The sequence below is a fragment of the Squalius cephalus genome, assembly GCF_949319135.1.
Source record: "Squalius cephalus genome assembly, chromosome: 19".
NCBI classification, from domain to species: domain Eukaryota; kingdom Metazoa; phylum Chordata; class Actinopteri; order Cypriniformes; family Leuciscidae; genus Squalius; species Squalius cephalus.
In genome coordinates this window covers 27,438,455-27,450,601 of record NC_137140.1, presented here as the reverse complement: position 1 = coordinate 27,450,601, position 12,147 = coordinate 27,438,455, and the positions used below count along the sequence as shown (strand labels likewise).

General features: G+C 38.9%; 2 protein-coding genes across 4 annotated transcripts in view; both read left to right on the top strand.

Annotated features, from left to right (window-relative positions):
* The first annotated feature begins 1,201 nt into the window (after positions 1 to 1,201).
* On the top strand, positions 1,202 to 4,872 carry galk1 (galactokinase 1). The gene is made up of 8 exons (XM_079851633.1): positions 1,202 to 1,538; positions 2,616 to 2,805; positions 3,109 to 3,228; positions 3,464 to 3,599; positions 3,718 to 3,899; positions 4,001 to 4,151; positions 4,351 to 4,513; positions 4,659 to 4,872. Exons 1-8 carry the CDS (start codon positions 1,368 to 1,370, stop codon positions 4,728 to 4,730), a joined length of 1,185 nt encoding a protein of 394 aa, XP_079707759.1. The 5' UTR covers positions 1,202 to 1,367; the 3' UTR covers positions 4,731 to 4,872.
* A 2,739-nt stretch (positions 4,873 to 7,611) lies between these two features.
* Positions 7,612 to 12,147, top strand: part of llgl2 (LLGL scribble cell polarity complex component 2) — a 29,011-nt gene continuing 24,475 nt past the window's right edge. For 2 of the 3 annotated variants that reach the window (XM_079851773.1, XM_079851771.1), the window contains exon 1: positions 7,612 to 7,833. The gene's annotated coding sequence lies outside the window, so the exon portion shown is untranslated. The remainder of the gene's footprint in view (positions 7,834 to 12,147) is intronic. The other variant, XM_079851772.1, reaches the window with a different exon arrangement.

The window sequence follows — 12,147 nt, the reverse complement described above, 5'->3', positions numbered from 1 at the left end:
TTAAGTCAAATGGGTTTCAAATGACGGGGTGAGATAATAATGACAATAATTGTGTAAAGTATATTTTTTAAATGAATATAATTTTGTGAGGTGAGGTTTGTTGAAAGTTGAAAAGTTTAAAGGCATTTGGTTTTAGATAGTAAAATATAACCTTTATCAAGTTCGTGGATTATAGTGCTTGCACGTGTTAATCATTTTGATACTATATTCATCCCATAATAACTGATCATATCCAATCATAGCGCATTGCCTCCTCTCACGTGACTTTCCCCCATTCATGATTAACCTGCATAATCCCCCCCAGGTCATGTGTATCGCTACTGTTTTGTATATTGCCTGTTGTGTTATAGGCCATACTGTTTTATGCATGCTTTATGATAGAAATACTAGTTAATGTAACCCCCATCCTCCTTTTTCCTGGCTGGGTTTGTCCATTTTTAAATTGCATTTTTAACCCAACGTTGGGTTAGTCCATATTTAGTCCAAATCAACCCAGCATTTTTTAGAGTGACAGTGAAACTCTCTCACTTTTGGCACATTTTTACTATTACAGCTCTCAAGGTTAACTAATCGTGAAAAGTGTTGATTATAGCTTTATATTATTAGATATTGGCATGAAAGGTTGCAGTGATGAGCATTGTAGCCAATCACAGACATGTTGAGTGAATTTAGTGCTCAATGCTCGACTCAGAGATTCACATTGTTGAAAATTTATAACCACATTCCGAGCATTAGGATCCTTTGGAAGGTAATGTCAAAAAAAAAGTGTCCAGTGATCCTGTATAGCTGTCCTCTCCTGGTCATCTCACTAACATGCCAGTGGGCAGGGCCAAAGTTGCAGTGATAAAGTACAGTAGGCCTTGATCTTTCACCTGTCATAGATAGGCACATTTCACAACGAGTCGTTCTCTGAGCTTGTTTTTGGTCTAACATGGAAGTTTTCAGTTCTGGAACTTAAGAATATTTAATTAATAATAAAAGTCATGAAGACAATAACTTGTATATGGTTTAATATTTAATAATCTTTCAATATGGTTTGATAAAATATAACCTAAAACCTTTTATTTTTATGTGTATGTCTAAGCAAGTGTCATTAATTCGCTCTTGGTCTGTAATGAAATTTCATGGATATGCTTGCCATGACTTACAGGCTAGAACAGGAACACTGCAGCGTGTTGAAAAATGTGTCATGTGACTTTTTGCACCAATCAGGAGCATTGTAGGAAGTATGACCCTGACTTTCTGGTTTCTGTTCCTTACACGAATTTTATGGATCAATAAATTGCATGGCTTCCACTAACGGGAATCTGTCGAAAACATAATTAGGCCTACCTTTTTAACTGAAGTTACTGCAATATTGCGCCACAATGACAAACATTTGTCCTATTAAAAATGTTGCAGATTTAGTTTCTGAGGCTTGTCGTGCGTACCGGGAAACATTTGACGGGGATAATGCCAATGTTGCAGTTTGCGCCCCAGGACGTGTGAATTTAATCGGAGAACACACAGATTATAATGAAGGATTTGTCCTCCCAATGGTAATAACACTTTGATTACTAAATCCTATTTAACAGCAAGTGTTGGTAAAAAAGTTGTTGTTTTTAAAAAAAAATGAATATGTTGTAAAGTAATTGTGTGTTAATATTTATGACATTCTTTTGACGCAAAGTGATGTGAAACGAATATTGTGAATGATTCAGTTCAAACGATTCACAAAACCGGTCTGGGCTGCGTTTCCCTAAAACAAGCCTATCCATTAAGTAGATCTATCGCTACGATCAGTCAATTTGTTTTGTCTTGAAAAACTTCTACAAGAGTTTCATGCTTTTGGGAAATGCAGTCCTGAATATTTCTTCCCAAATCGGACTAAATTGTTCCGTGCATTTCTCGAGATAATTAATTCACTGACACATTATTGAACCAAAGGCTATGTATTTGACCGATGAGCCAACAATGTTACAACTAAAATGTACAGAAAATATGTTTAGACTACGACTTGGTCGTGCAGTAATTCTATTATTCATTTATTAATTTTATAACACATTCAAAAAGGAGCTGGTTAACTCTTTTCAGTCAAGACAGTAGCCTAAATGTATTTATTTAATAATAAATACACTTTAGTGTTGTATAGCCTAGTGTAGAGAAAAATTATAACTATGTTATACATTTATTTTATGAGCTTAATCATGGAAGCAACAGTCTGAAGTGGGGCACATGAAATTGCAACATCCTTATTAATAAAAAAGTAAAGGAGAAATTGAGCTTGATGGAACTTGTGATGACGTTATTATTATACTGTCTTGATTTTATCTGAACATTTGAGTCAAATGCAAAGAGACTTGCGTAAAATGTATGACGTGTTGTTTCTTTGTCATAAATTGCGGGGATACAGGGTACCTTATCCTGCAGAACTGATATCTGAACAATCACATCATTGAAGATAGGCCTACTTTCTATTGTAGATAACAGATTGTCAAGTGTGATCAATTTACACACTTCCAACTCTCCTCATTAATAGGAACTAGTGATAAGAACAAACATATGTTCTTCTCAGATCAAACCCAGCAATTACGCACTGATAATCTGAGTTATAAAGTTTGTTTGAATGGTTGCAGGCCTTGCCGATGGTGACCGTTATGGTGGGCAGCAAAACTTCAGGCCAGAAGTGCAGTGTTGTAACTCTGACTGAAGCTGCTGATGAGCCCAAGATGGTGGACTTTGATCTCCCTAATGAACTGACCCCACTTTTAAGAGGGCAGCCAAACTGGGCCAATTACGTAAAGGGAGTTGTACAGCACTACAGAGGTAATCTTTTGCGATTATTTTTTTTGTCTATCTGGCAAAAAGGGAAGTAATGAGGAAGTGTACATTTAGTCTGTCTCTAGGATGAAATGTGACCCTTGGGGCCCATGCTGAGAACTCATCTTTGGACTAACTTTTTTTAATGCGGTGTTTCCAATACTTGCAACACTTGCAGAATAGTTGCTAAGCACACTGTTGTCTTACTTATTGCAGAATAGAGTGCATATTTATCTCATGCATGTATTTCTTAACTGAACCTGATCAAGCCTAATAGTATTGCTTTCATCATGTCCTCTCTTTACACAGCAAGGCCTATCCCTGGCTTTAGAGCTGTAATAGCCAGTAGTGTGCCACTAGGAGGCGGACTCTCCAGCTCAGCCTCACTTGAAGTGGCTGTGTACACCTTCCTGCAGCAGTTGTGTCCAGGTAATCACTTCTGTTCTGAGTCACACACTTTTTATTTGGCCTGATAAGATATAAAGCATTTAAGACAGACCTGTTCTGAGGTTGTAATTGATAGTTTATGAGTATGTTTCCAAAAGCTTTGCACCTTCCAAAAATGGAAAATAATGGGAAAAGTCCTTTCAGAACTCCTGTATTTTACTGTCATTTTGATCAAATAAATTCAGCCTTGGTGAACATGATTTCTGCCCCTCCACAGATGATGGGAATCAGGTAGCAAAGGCAGTGGCCTGTCAGCAGGCTGAACACACTCATGCTGCTGTGCCCTGCGGCATCATGGACCAGTTTGTGTCTGTTCTGGGTAAAGAGGGCCATGCATTACTCATTGACTGCAGGTAAGTAGATTTGCCGATCAATATTCTTCTGTCAGATTAGAATGAATCAGTTAAATTTAGTTGCTCATTTACAAAAAAAAAAAAATGAAATGCAAAAAATTAAATGCAATCTTTTCAGATCTTTGGAAGCCACCGCTGTCCCTTTAGCTGACCCTGGACTTGTAATCCTGATCACTAATTCCAACATTAGACATTCGCTCACAGGCAGCGAGTATCCCACCAGACGAAAACAATGTGAGAACGCTGCAGTCGTTTTGGGCAAGAGAAGTCTAAGAGAGGCTACTTTGCAAGATTTGGAGGGTAAGATAAAGAAAGATTTTGGCACCACAATGTATGTCTTTAATCTAGGTCATTTCATAATAAAATATACGTATTTCGTGACAATCTGAATTTATTCATAGCTGCCAAGGATCAACTGGACAGTGTGACATACCGACGGGCACGTCATGTGATTGAGGAGATCGAACGCACAGCGCAAGCTGCCGAGGCGCTCAAGAGAGGCGATTACAAAGAGTTTGGGAGGCTGATGGTGGAGAGCCACAATTCTCTTAGGTAAACATCTACAATCGAAGCTAGATTATCATGTTGGAAGACTAACAGAAGTCAAATCCTTGAAAACATCCCAAGATTAGAAGTACTTTTCAGAGACTGAAATGGTGTTTGCTCAGTTCTTCGATAGGTGGGGGTGTCTGCCAGTTAAATGGCTTTTAATGATGCATTCTTTGACTGGGGTTGATATTGTTTGTTTCAGGGATAATTACGAGGTCAGTTGTCCAGAATTGGACGAGCTGGTGTCGGCGGCACTGGAGGTGGATGGGGTGTTCGGGAGCCGGATGACAGGGGGAGGGTTCGGTGGATGCACAGTTACATTGCTTCAGGCTTATGCCAAGGAGAGAGCAGTGAAACACATTCAGGTTTTTACAAGTTTAAGATCATCTGTGAATCTTTCTATGATAATTTCATCCAAAGAAATGGCTGAACTGCGTATTCTGAATATTTTAGGAAATATGATTATTTGTATGATAACTTAGTACTATGCTTTATTCTGTGTATTTACAGGAGAAATATCATGGATCTCCAACTTTCTTCATCACTACCCCATCAGAAGGAGCTCATGTTTTCAGTCTATGATTTTTAACCAGTGCTAAGCCAGTCATTGGATTTCCATGTATTTTTTTTTAATCATTAATAAGCTCATACTTATTTAGAATCAGATAAAGGACATTTATGTAATAAAGCAATTATGTAATAAAAGGAATTGTGTTTACCTTTATTTGACCAAACTTTTTTTTTACATTTTTGTATGAGATTCAATTAAACAATATTAAATAATTTGTTAAAATTAATTTTATTATACTTAATTCTATTGTATTTATTGTGGTGGGCTAAATTTTAACTAACTTGTTGTAGAATTTATAATAAATAATCTGTTAAGGGAATAGACTTAAAAAAAGAAAGAAAAAGTTCAAATGTGAGCCATGGTCTACCTGTAATTATATCCCTATTGTATAACAAATGCTTTATTAAACAATTACAAGAACTACTTCATAAGGCCAAGTACAAGTTAGAATCAAGAGCTTTAAAGTATGGACCTTCTTGAATTATTGACTAAACAATTGGTTTTCCTCGTGTGTAAAATGTGTTCTGCTAATATGACAGATATGCCTATTGGGAAAATAAAAGATAATCCAATTAATGACAGGAAACTAACATGTTCACTATAAGAACATTTTAAGCAATGATAGTTTGACTTCCCATGGCACTTTGTGAACAAGTGATTATTATCAACCGACTTTGCATGTGTGGGCCATTTTGCAAAAATAAAGCAAAAAACAAATAAATAAACCTCATGAGGGGGGTAGCCCGTTAAACGGTTCACACTTTAACCCCCCAATGTTCAAACCCAAACTATAGCCTTGCAACCGAGGGAGACAACCAGTTCCCCCATCTCAAACAGAAGTGAACAAAATAGAGTAAATCACATTTTGAAAGTAACTTGATGCTTCAAATAAAGATTGTATCGATTACAAAGTGACACCAGTAGGTGGAGACAAGTGACTGTTAAAAAATGTACTTGTCATTGAATCATTCATTCAAAAGATTTGTTCAAAAACGCTGATTCATCTAGTAATGAAACAAGTGACATCTTTATAATGGAGTCCTTGAATCATTTATTCAAACTGATTTAAAAAAAAAAAAAAAAATCATGCAAATGAATTAAAAATGTTTTTGTAAATAGACTCTAGTAGGCTAAATTACTTGTTTTTTTGTCTATTCAGAATTTTGGGAGAATTGTAATCACTATTTTTATTTTATTTTTTTATTGTGATTGTCAGTTTCCAGAATCTTGCAAGCTCAATGAGTAAAAACAGAAAAATGAGAAAAAAATCCTTGCCGGAGACGGTGGTATCTGTGCCGGAGTCGTTGGTGTCCGTGCCAGTGTCCTTTCCGGAGATGGTGGTGTCCGTGCCGGTGTCCATGTCGGAGACGGTGGTGTCCATGCCGGAGACGTTGGTGTCCGTGCACTTATCCGTGCCGGAGACGGCGGTATCCGTGCCAGAGTCATTAGTGTCCTTGCCAGAGACTTTGGTGTCCATGCCAGAGACGGTGGGGACAGTGGTGTCCATTCCAGAGATGGCGGTGTCCATGCACTTGTCCATGCCGGAGACTGTGGTATCCATGTCGGAGACTTTGGTGTCCGTGCCGGAGATGGTGGTGTCCGTGTAGGAGACGTTGGTGTCCGTGCCGGTGTCCTGACCGGAGATAGTGGTGTCCGTTCCGAGACGCTGGTGTCTGTTCTGGAGACATAGGTGTCCATACCGGAGACGGTGGTGTCCATGCCTGAGACGGTGGTGTCCGTGCTGGAGTCGTTGGTGTCCATGCCGGAGACGATGGTGTCCATGCCGGAGACGGTGGGGACGGTGGTGTCCATTCCAGAGGCGGCGGTGTCTGTGCACTTGTCCATGCCGGAGACTGTGGTATCCATGCTGGAGTCGTTGTTGTTCTTGCCGGAGACTTTGGTGTCCGTGCCTGAGATGGTGGTGTCCGTGTCGGAAACGTTGGTGTCCGTGCCAGAGACGTTGGTGTCCGTGCCGGTGTCCTGACCGGAGACGGTGGTGTCCGTTCCGGAGACGCTGGTGTCCGTTCCGAGACGCTGGTGTCTGTTACGGAGACGTTGGTGTCCATACCGGAGACGGTGGTGTCCGTGCCGGAGATGGTGGTGTCCGTGTCGGAGATGTTGGTGTCCATGCCGGAGATGGTGGTGTCCGTGCCGGAGATGTTGGTGTCCGTGTCGGAGATGGTGGTGTCCATGCCGGAGACGGTGGTGTCTGTGCCGGAGACGGTGGTGTCCATACCGGAGTAGTTTTTTACCATCATTGCATATTTCTCTATTGAACATTTTAGCATTATTTATTCATTTATTTATTTATAAAGCAATTTGTAAAGGTAAAAAATGCACTGGAAAAATCGATTTAAGGGGCAAATATTGCCCCTTACTGAAAAAGGTGTGACTGCAGAGAGGGGGTACACAGAAGGATGTTAAAAGCTTTAGGGGGTACAATACTCTAAAAAGTTTGAGAACGTAACTGTACAAATGGTAGCTATGATAGCTGTTTACAAAAATGTATTTTTATTTATTTATTTATTTATTTGACTAATTATGTGCCCCCCATTTAATTATCTTTTTTATCTCCTGCTAATAAATTCTAATTTAAATTATTTTATTTCTGGTTCTTACTTTTTTAATACCTTGTATTTTCTTTCTCATTTTTATGTAAAGCGCTTAATTACCATTGTGTATGAAATTTGGTATATAAATAAACTTGCCGTGCAATAATATACATATAATTTATTTACTTAATAAAAAAGTAAACAAGTGTTTAAAATAAACAGAAACAGCATTTTATATGATGTATTGTTTTTGTTATAAATTTTAGTGGGTCATAGAGAGTTTGTATAGTGTGTGCGCCCCCTGCTGGCCGCATACTGAGCTGTCCCGGAAAGCGTTTGTTCAGGGAGGAGCCAGAGCGCAAATCAGCAGTAAGAGCAGCAGGAAACACTTCTGATAATCCTCCACCACTGTGTCCATACACAGACCTCGAAGCCGAGGTAAACATAAATCGAGCCTGCTCTCCTTCACCGCCCGGCGTAGTTTTCCTCTTCACCTCAGGATAATCGAGTTAACCCGCTTGAATCGTGGACAGTGCCGGGACATCAGGCCGCGGTGAATCAGGTGAGTCCTGCCCGGGCCCGTCGACTGCTGTTCGGCCACAGGTGTTTCCACTAACCCGACTGTATGGATGTCTCTCTCAAAACGTAGCCTACTGAGCTGGCTACATTGCGAACGTACAAATGTTCATATGAGACCTATACATGCTGTCTAGATAAGAATCTCACTAGGTTTTAAGACACAAGCAGTGAATTCTAACTTACAGCTCTGTATGAACTTACATATGTTATTATAATTATGGAATACTTGCACACTGTCTGTTTACAGACTCATCTTTAATATGTAGTTTACTCTCTTCTTGTGCATTTCGAGTGTTATTAACCTAACTAATGAATAACCTTCAGTCTAAAACGAAACCAACACCTATCCCTGACCGTGTTCTCTGCTGTTGCCCTTATTATCACGAAACTGCATCCTTCTGAAAGACAGAACAGAGAATGCATTGTTAGGTCTCTGGTTACTATCTGTCCCGTACTGTTACTGTATTTTCAATGGCTTACAAGTGTTTCAATGGCACTGACCATTTATTTTGTGAGTGAGAACTGTTTTTCTTTGTTTTATATATACACAGATTTCCCACTTTTTATAAAAAAAAAGTTAAGTTATTGTTAAATAGTGCATTAAGTTACTTGACCTGCAAACACAGATGAGAGACCCACTAAATGGTGCTATTATTGGGTAGGCTGGATAATAAAGAACACATTAAATTAAAAGGTTTGTAGAAATACACGTTGGGCACTGGCCAGCTTGATTATTTGTCTATTTCAGTTTGAGTGTGAGGTTAAAGTTCTTTGGAAAGGACTGGGGAATTGGTTGTCCTTGACATAGATTACTGGATGGCTGTCCCACCGGTCTGACAGGTTGAGAATCGAGAGTGATTAAGCCTCCGCCTCTCATGTTGCTTCACACACACAGCCATGTTCCTGATGTCATGTTTCGTTTGTAGAGCGTCATTTACCTTCACGGTTAATTTATGGATTAAACATATTGATGCAAACCACAACTAACTATTGTGCCATATACAGTGTGATTAGGACTGTTGGCATCACATGCAATTAATCTTGGTTCATTTCTTTCAAAAGCCGCTTGTAATGTATGGCTTAGGAGAGCCAATGCAAAGTACTTGTTCAGTGTGACCTCAGATAACACTAACACATACAAAACTGTGTTAATGTACCTGAAAAACTAGACTTCGTTTCAAACCCGCCATGCTTGTGTTGACACAAGGATTGATCTGAAATGCACGTCAGAGACGGATACTGTGCGAATGAAGCACAAAGCACATTTAGAGAAAAGTATCAATCGCTCTACCATCCAAAAGTTTAAAAAAAAAAAGTTTTCTTTTTGAAAAATGTAAACTTTTATGAAGCAAGGATGCATTAAATTGATCAAAAGTGACTGAAAAGACATTTATAATGTTACAAAATAAATAAATGCTGTTCTTCTGAACTTTGTATTCATTAAAGAGTCCTAACAAAACGTATCACAATTTCCACAAAAATATGAAGCAGCACAACTGCTTTTAGTATTAATACGAAATGTTTCTTGAGCGCAAAATCCGCATATCGGAATGATTTCTGAAGGATCTTGTGACAGTGAAGATGCTGAAAATGCAGCTTTGCCATCACAGGAAAAAATGACATTTTAAAATATCTTAAAAGTCTTAAAAGTCATTTTAAATTAAAATTACGTTTTACAATACTACTGTTTTTACTGTATTTTTGATTAAATAAATGGTGAGCATAAGAGACGTCTTCAACGTTATTTTAGAATAATACCAAGTTACCAACCCCAAACTTTTTAATGGAAATTGACTTAATTGACACCTGTTTTTTTTTTTAAGCTAATGAGGCCGCCATTTTATAAGAGTGCTCATGTTCTTGCTCATTCACATGTCCATAAATTCATATTTTAAGTATTTGTGCTCCAGAGAACTTGAACTTGTTGCAGTTGGTAAATTGAAGAGCTACAAATATTTTGTAGATGTGGTGGCACTACATCTCTGTATTTACCTTTTACCGGACTTGATTACCGTATCAACTGCAGCTAGTTTGCTTTACCAGTCTGATGTCAGTTTGAGACGTTTGGGTGTACATGTGTGTTTTACACTTCTCAGAGAAGACAGGAAAGGCTTGAGTCTGGGGACTGACATCCTGTGGTGGGACACACCCTGTAGCCATAGACAAGATCTTATTTTTGCATTTTTACCAAGAGGAAGAGAAGGTAAACAAAGGCTTCTCACTTCCACTGCAACAAACGGTTGGCGTGGGTGATAGCATGTAGGGAGAGATCAGCTTTACAATGACCAGTAAGAAAGAGAGGAAGTTCATCCAACACTTCCTCATCCTCTTCAGCTGTTCTACTTTTAAGCACTATGAACTTTTGTCTCCTGGATGTCTGACTAGGGTGGACATTTTTGACCAGATAAAAATGCACTGTCTATGATCTAACCGCTGGTCATAAGTTACTTATTATGGACTTTGCTATATTGGGTAGCTGCGATATTTTTTATTACAGTATGGACTGCCTCAGAATACACACAGGCCCAGGGCCTGTAATGTTGTCACTATGCATGATGACATTTGTAGATAGAGTTGTCATGGTACCAACCTTAGTAGTCGGTACTAATACCATTAAAATTATTTGGTTCTCTGTACTAATTTTGGTACCAGAGCGAAAACTGTTGAATTAAAGGGACACTCCACCCATTTGCATTAAGCTTTGCATTGTTAGAAACCCAGTCATACTATTGAATGGTCGTGCAACACTCTCTCATTTTCCCCTGAGACGGGAGAAATCCGTTATTTACCTTTTACACTTCCTCCTACAATGACGCAAAAATCGTCATTTTGCGTCATTGTAGGAGGAAGTGTAAGAGGGGGGGATTTCTGTTGAGACTACAAGCACTAGTTCCTCATCTTTCCCAGGGGGCGGGACCCGCTCACGCTACAGACCTATTACAGATCAGTGGGTGGGACTTTACTCTCTGAAACTGAAAGCAATATCCTCCATCTTGTTTGAAGCTAAGCTAACAGGCGCTGTGGAGACAGATGTAAAGTAATGACAATAGCGGAGGAGAGTGCTCAATATGATATAGAAGAAGAGGATTTCGGAAGTCTGATGCTTGAATCAGGTGTTTGTGGCTACCTTTACAAGCCGCATTATAGCGAAGAGCAGCCGAGGCAGAAGACCTGCCTGCCGCGGACGAGGAGCCCGGACTGGCTCGAGTTAGGGCGGACTGGTGGCGCCGGTGATCTCACTATGCAACTCATAGACTGTAAGATGCAACTACGAACACAGAGATAGAGTCCGTCTGCGGCAAAGAATTTCAACGATGACAATTTCTCCTGGACGAAATCTCTGAATCAGACGAGGACACGGACGTTTGTGTTGAGAACTATCCTAGTTTCGCACCGCATATGTTCTGACTGAACATCCAGGTACCATGCAATAATTCACCTTTTCGAAAGAAATACAAACGAGGAGTAATGCACTAATGAGTTCGCCAACTAACTAGACATTTTGTGTGAATGTGAAATGAATTTCAAGCTCTGGTGGTAGCTAGCCTTGCAGACGGAAGAGTGATTTCTCTTATAGGCAGATATGCGCTTTCTGGATTAGTGGGAGTGGCTTGCGGAGCTGTGCAATGTGGTGCATTGTGGGAGTTGTTGTCTTTCATACAAATGCGTCCTGACTCCTGAAGTTATTTTTTGTCTTTCCTCGGTCACGAAGGCACCAAATTCAAAATTTATTTTACATTTCGACTACATATATGACCCACTTTAAATAAAAAAACAATGTTCAAATGGGTGGAATGCCCCTTTAAGTTCTTTAAAAAAATGTTGTTTTGTCTCGTCTATGGGTTATCACTGTCCATCATTGCATCAATGAGGTGGTCAGTCTCGAACAAGAGCGTTTGAAAGCAGCGTCTATCAGCGTGGAACCGACTATACCAAGTACTCGATACTACCGGTACCGCAGAATTTTTTTTTTTTTTTTTTTTAATCAATTTTTTTTATTTTTTTTATTTTAAGTACCGGTAGTACCAGTATGTTTGACAACCCTCTTTGTAGATCATATAAATGTTTTTTTGTCTGTCATGTATTGGGGCTTAGTACAGGTATATATACAGGTATATATAAAGCCTACTTTGTTTTGATATGTATAAATAAATACAAAATTAAATGTTAATAATAAAATGTTTCGTAAAGAACTGTTAACATTTAATTAAAACATAAATGTTTTTTTTTTTTTTTTTTTTTTATTCTTCCATTAAAAAGTTTAGGGTTAGTAAGATTGTGTGGTGTTTAAAGTAAA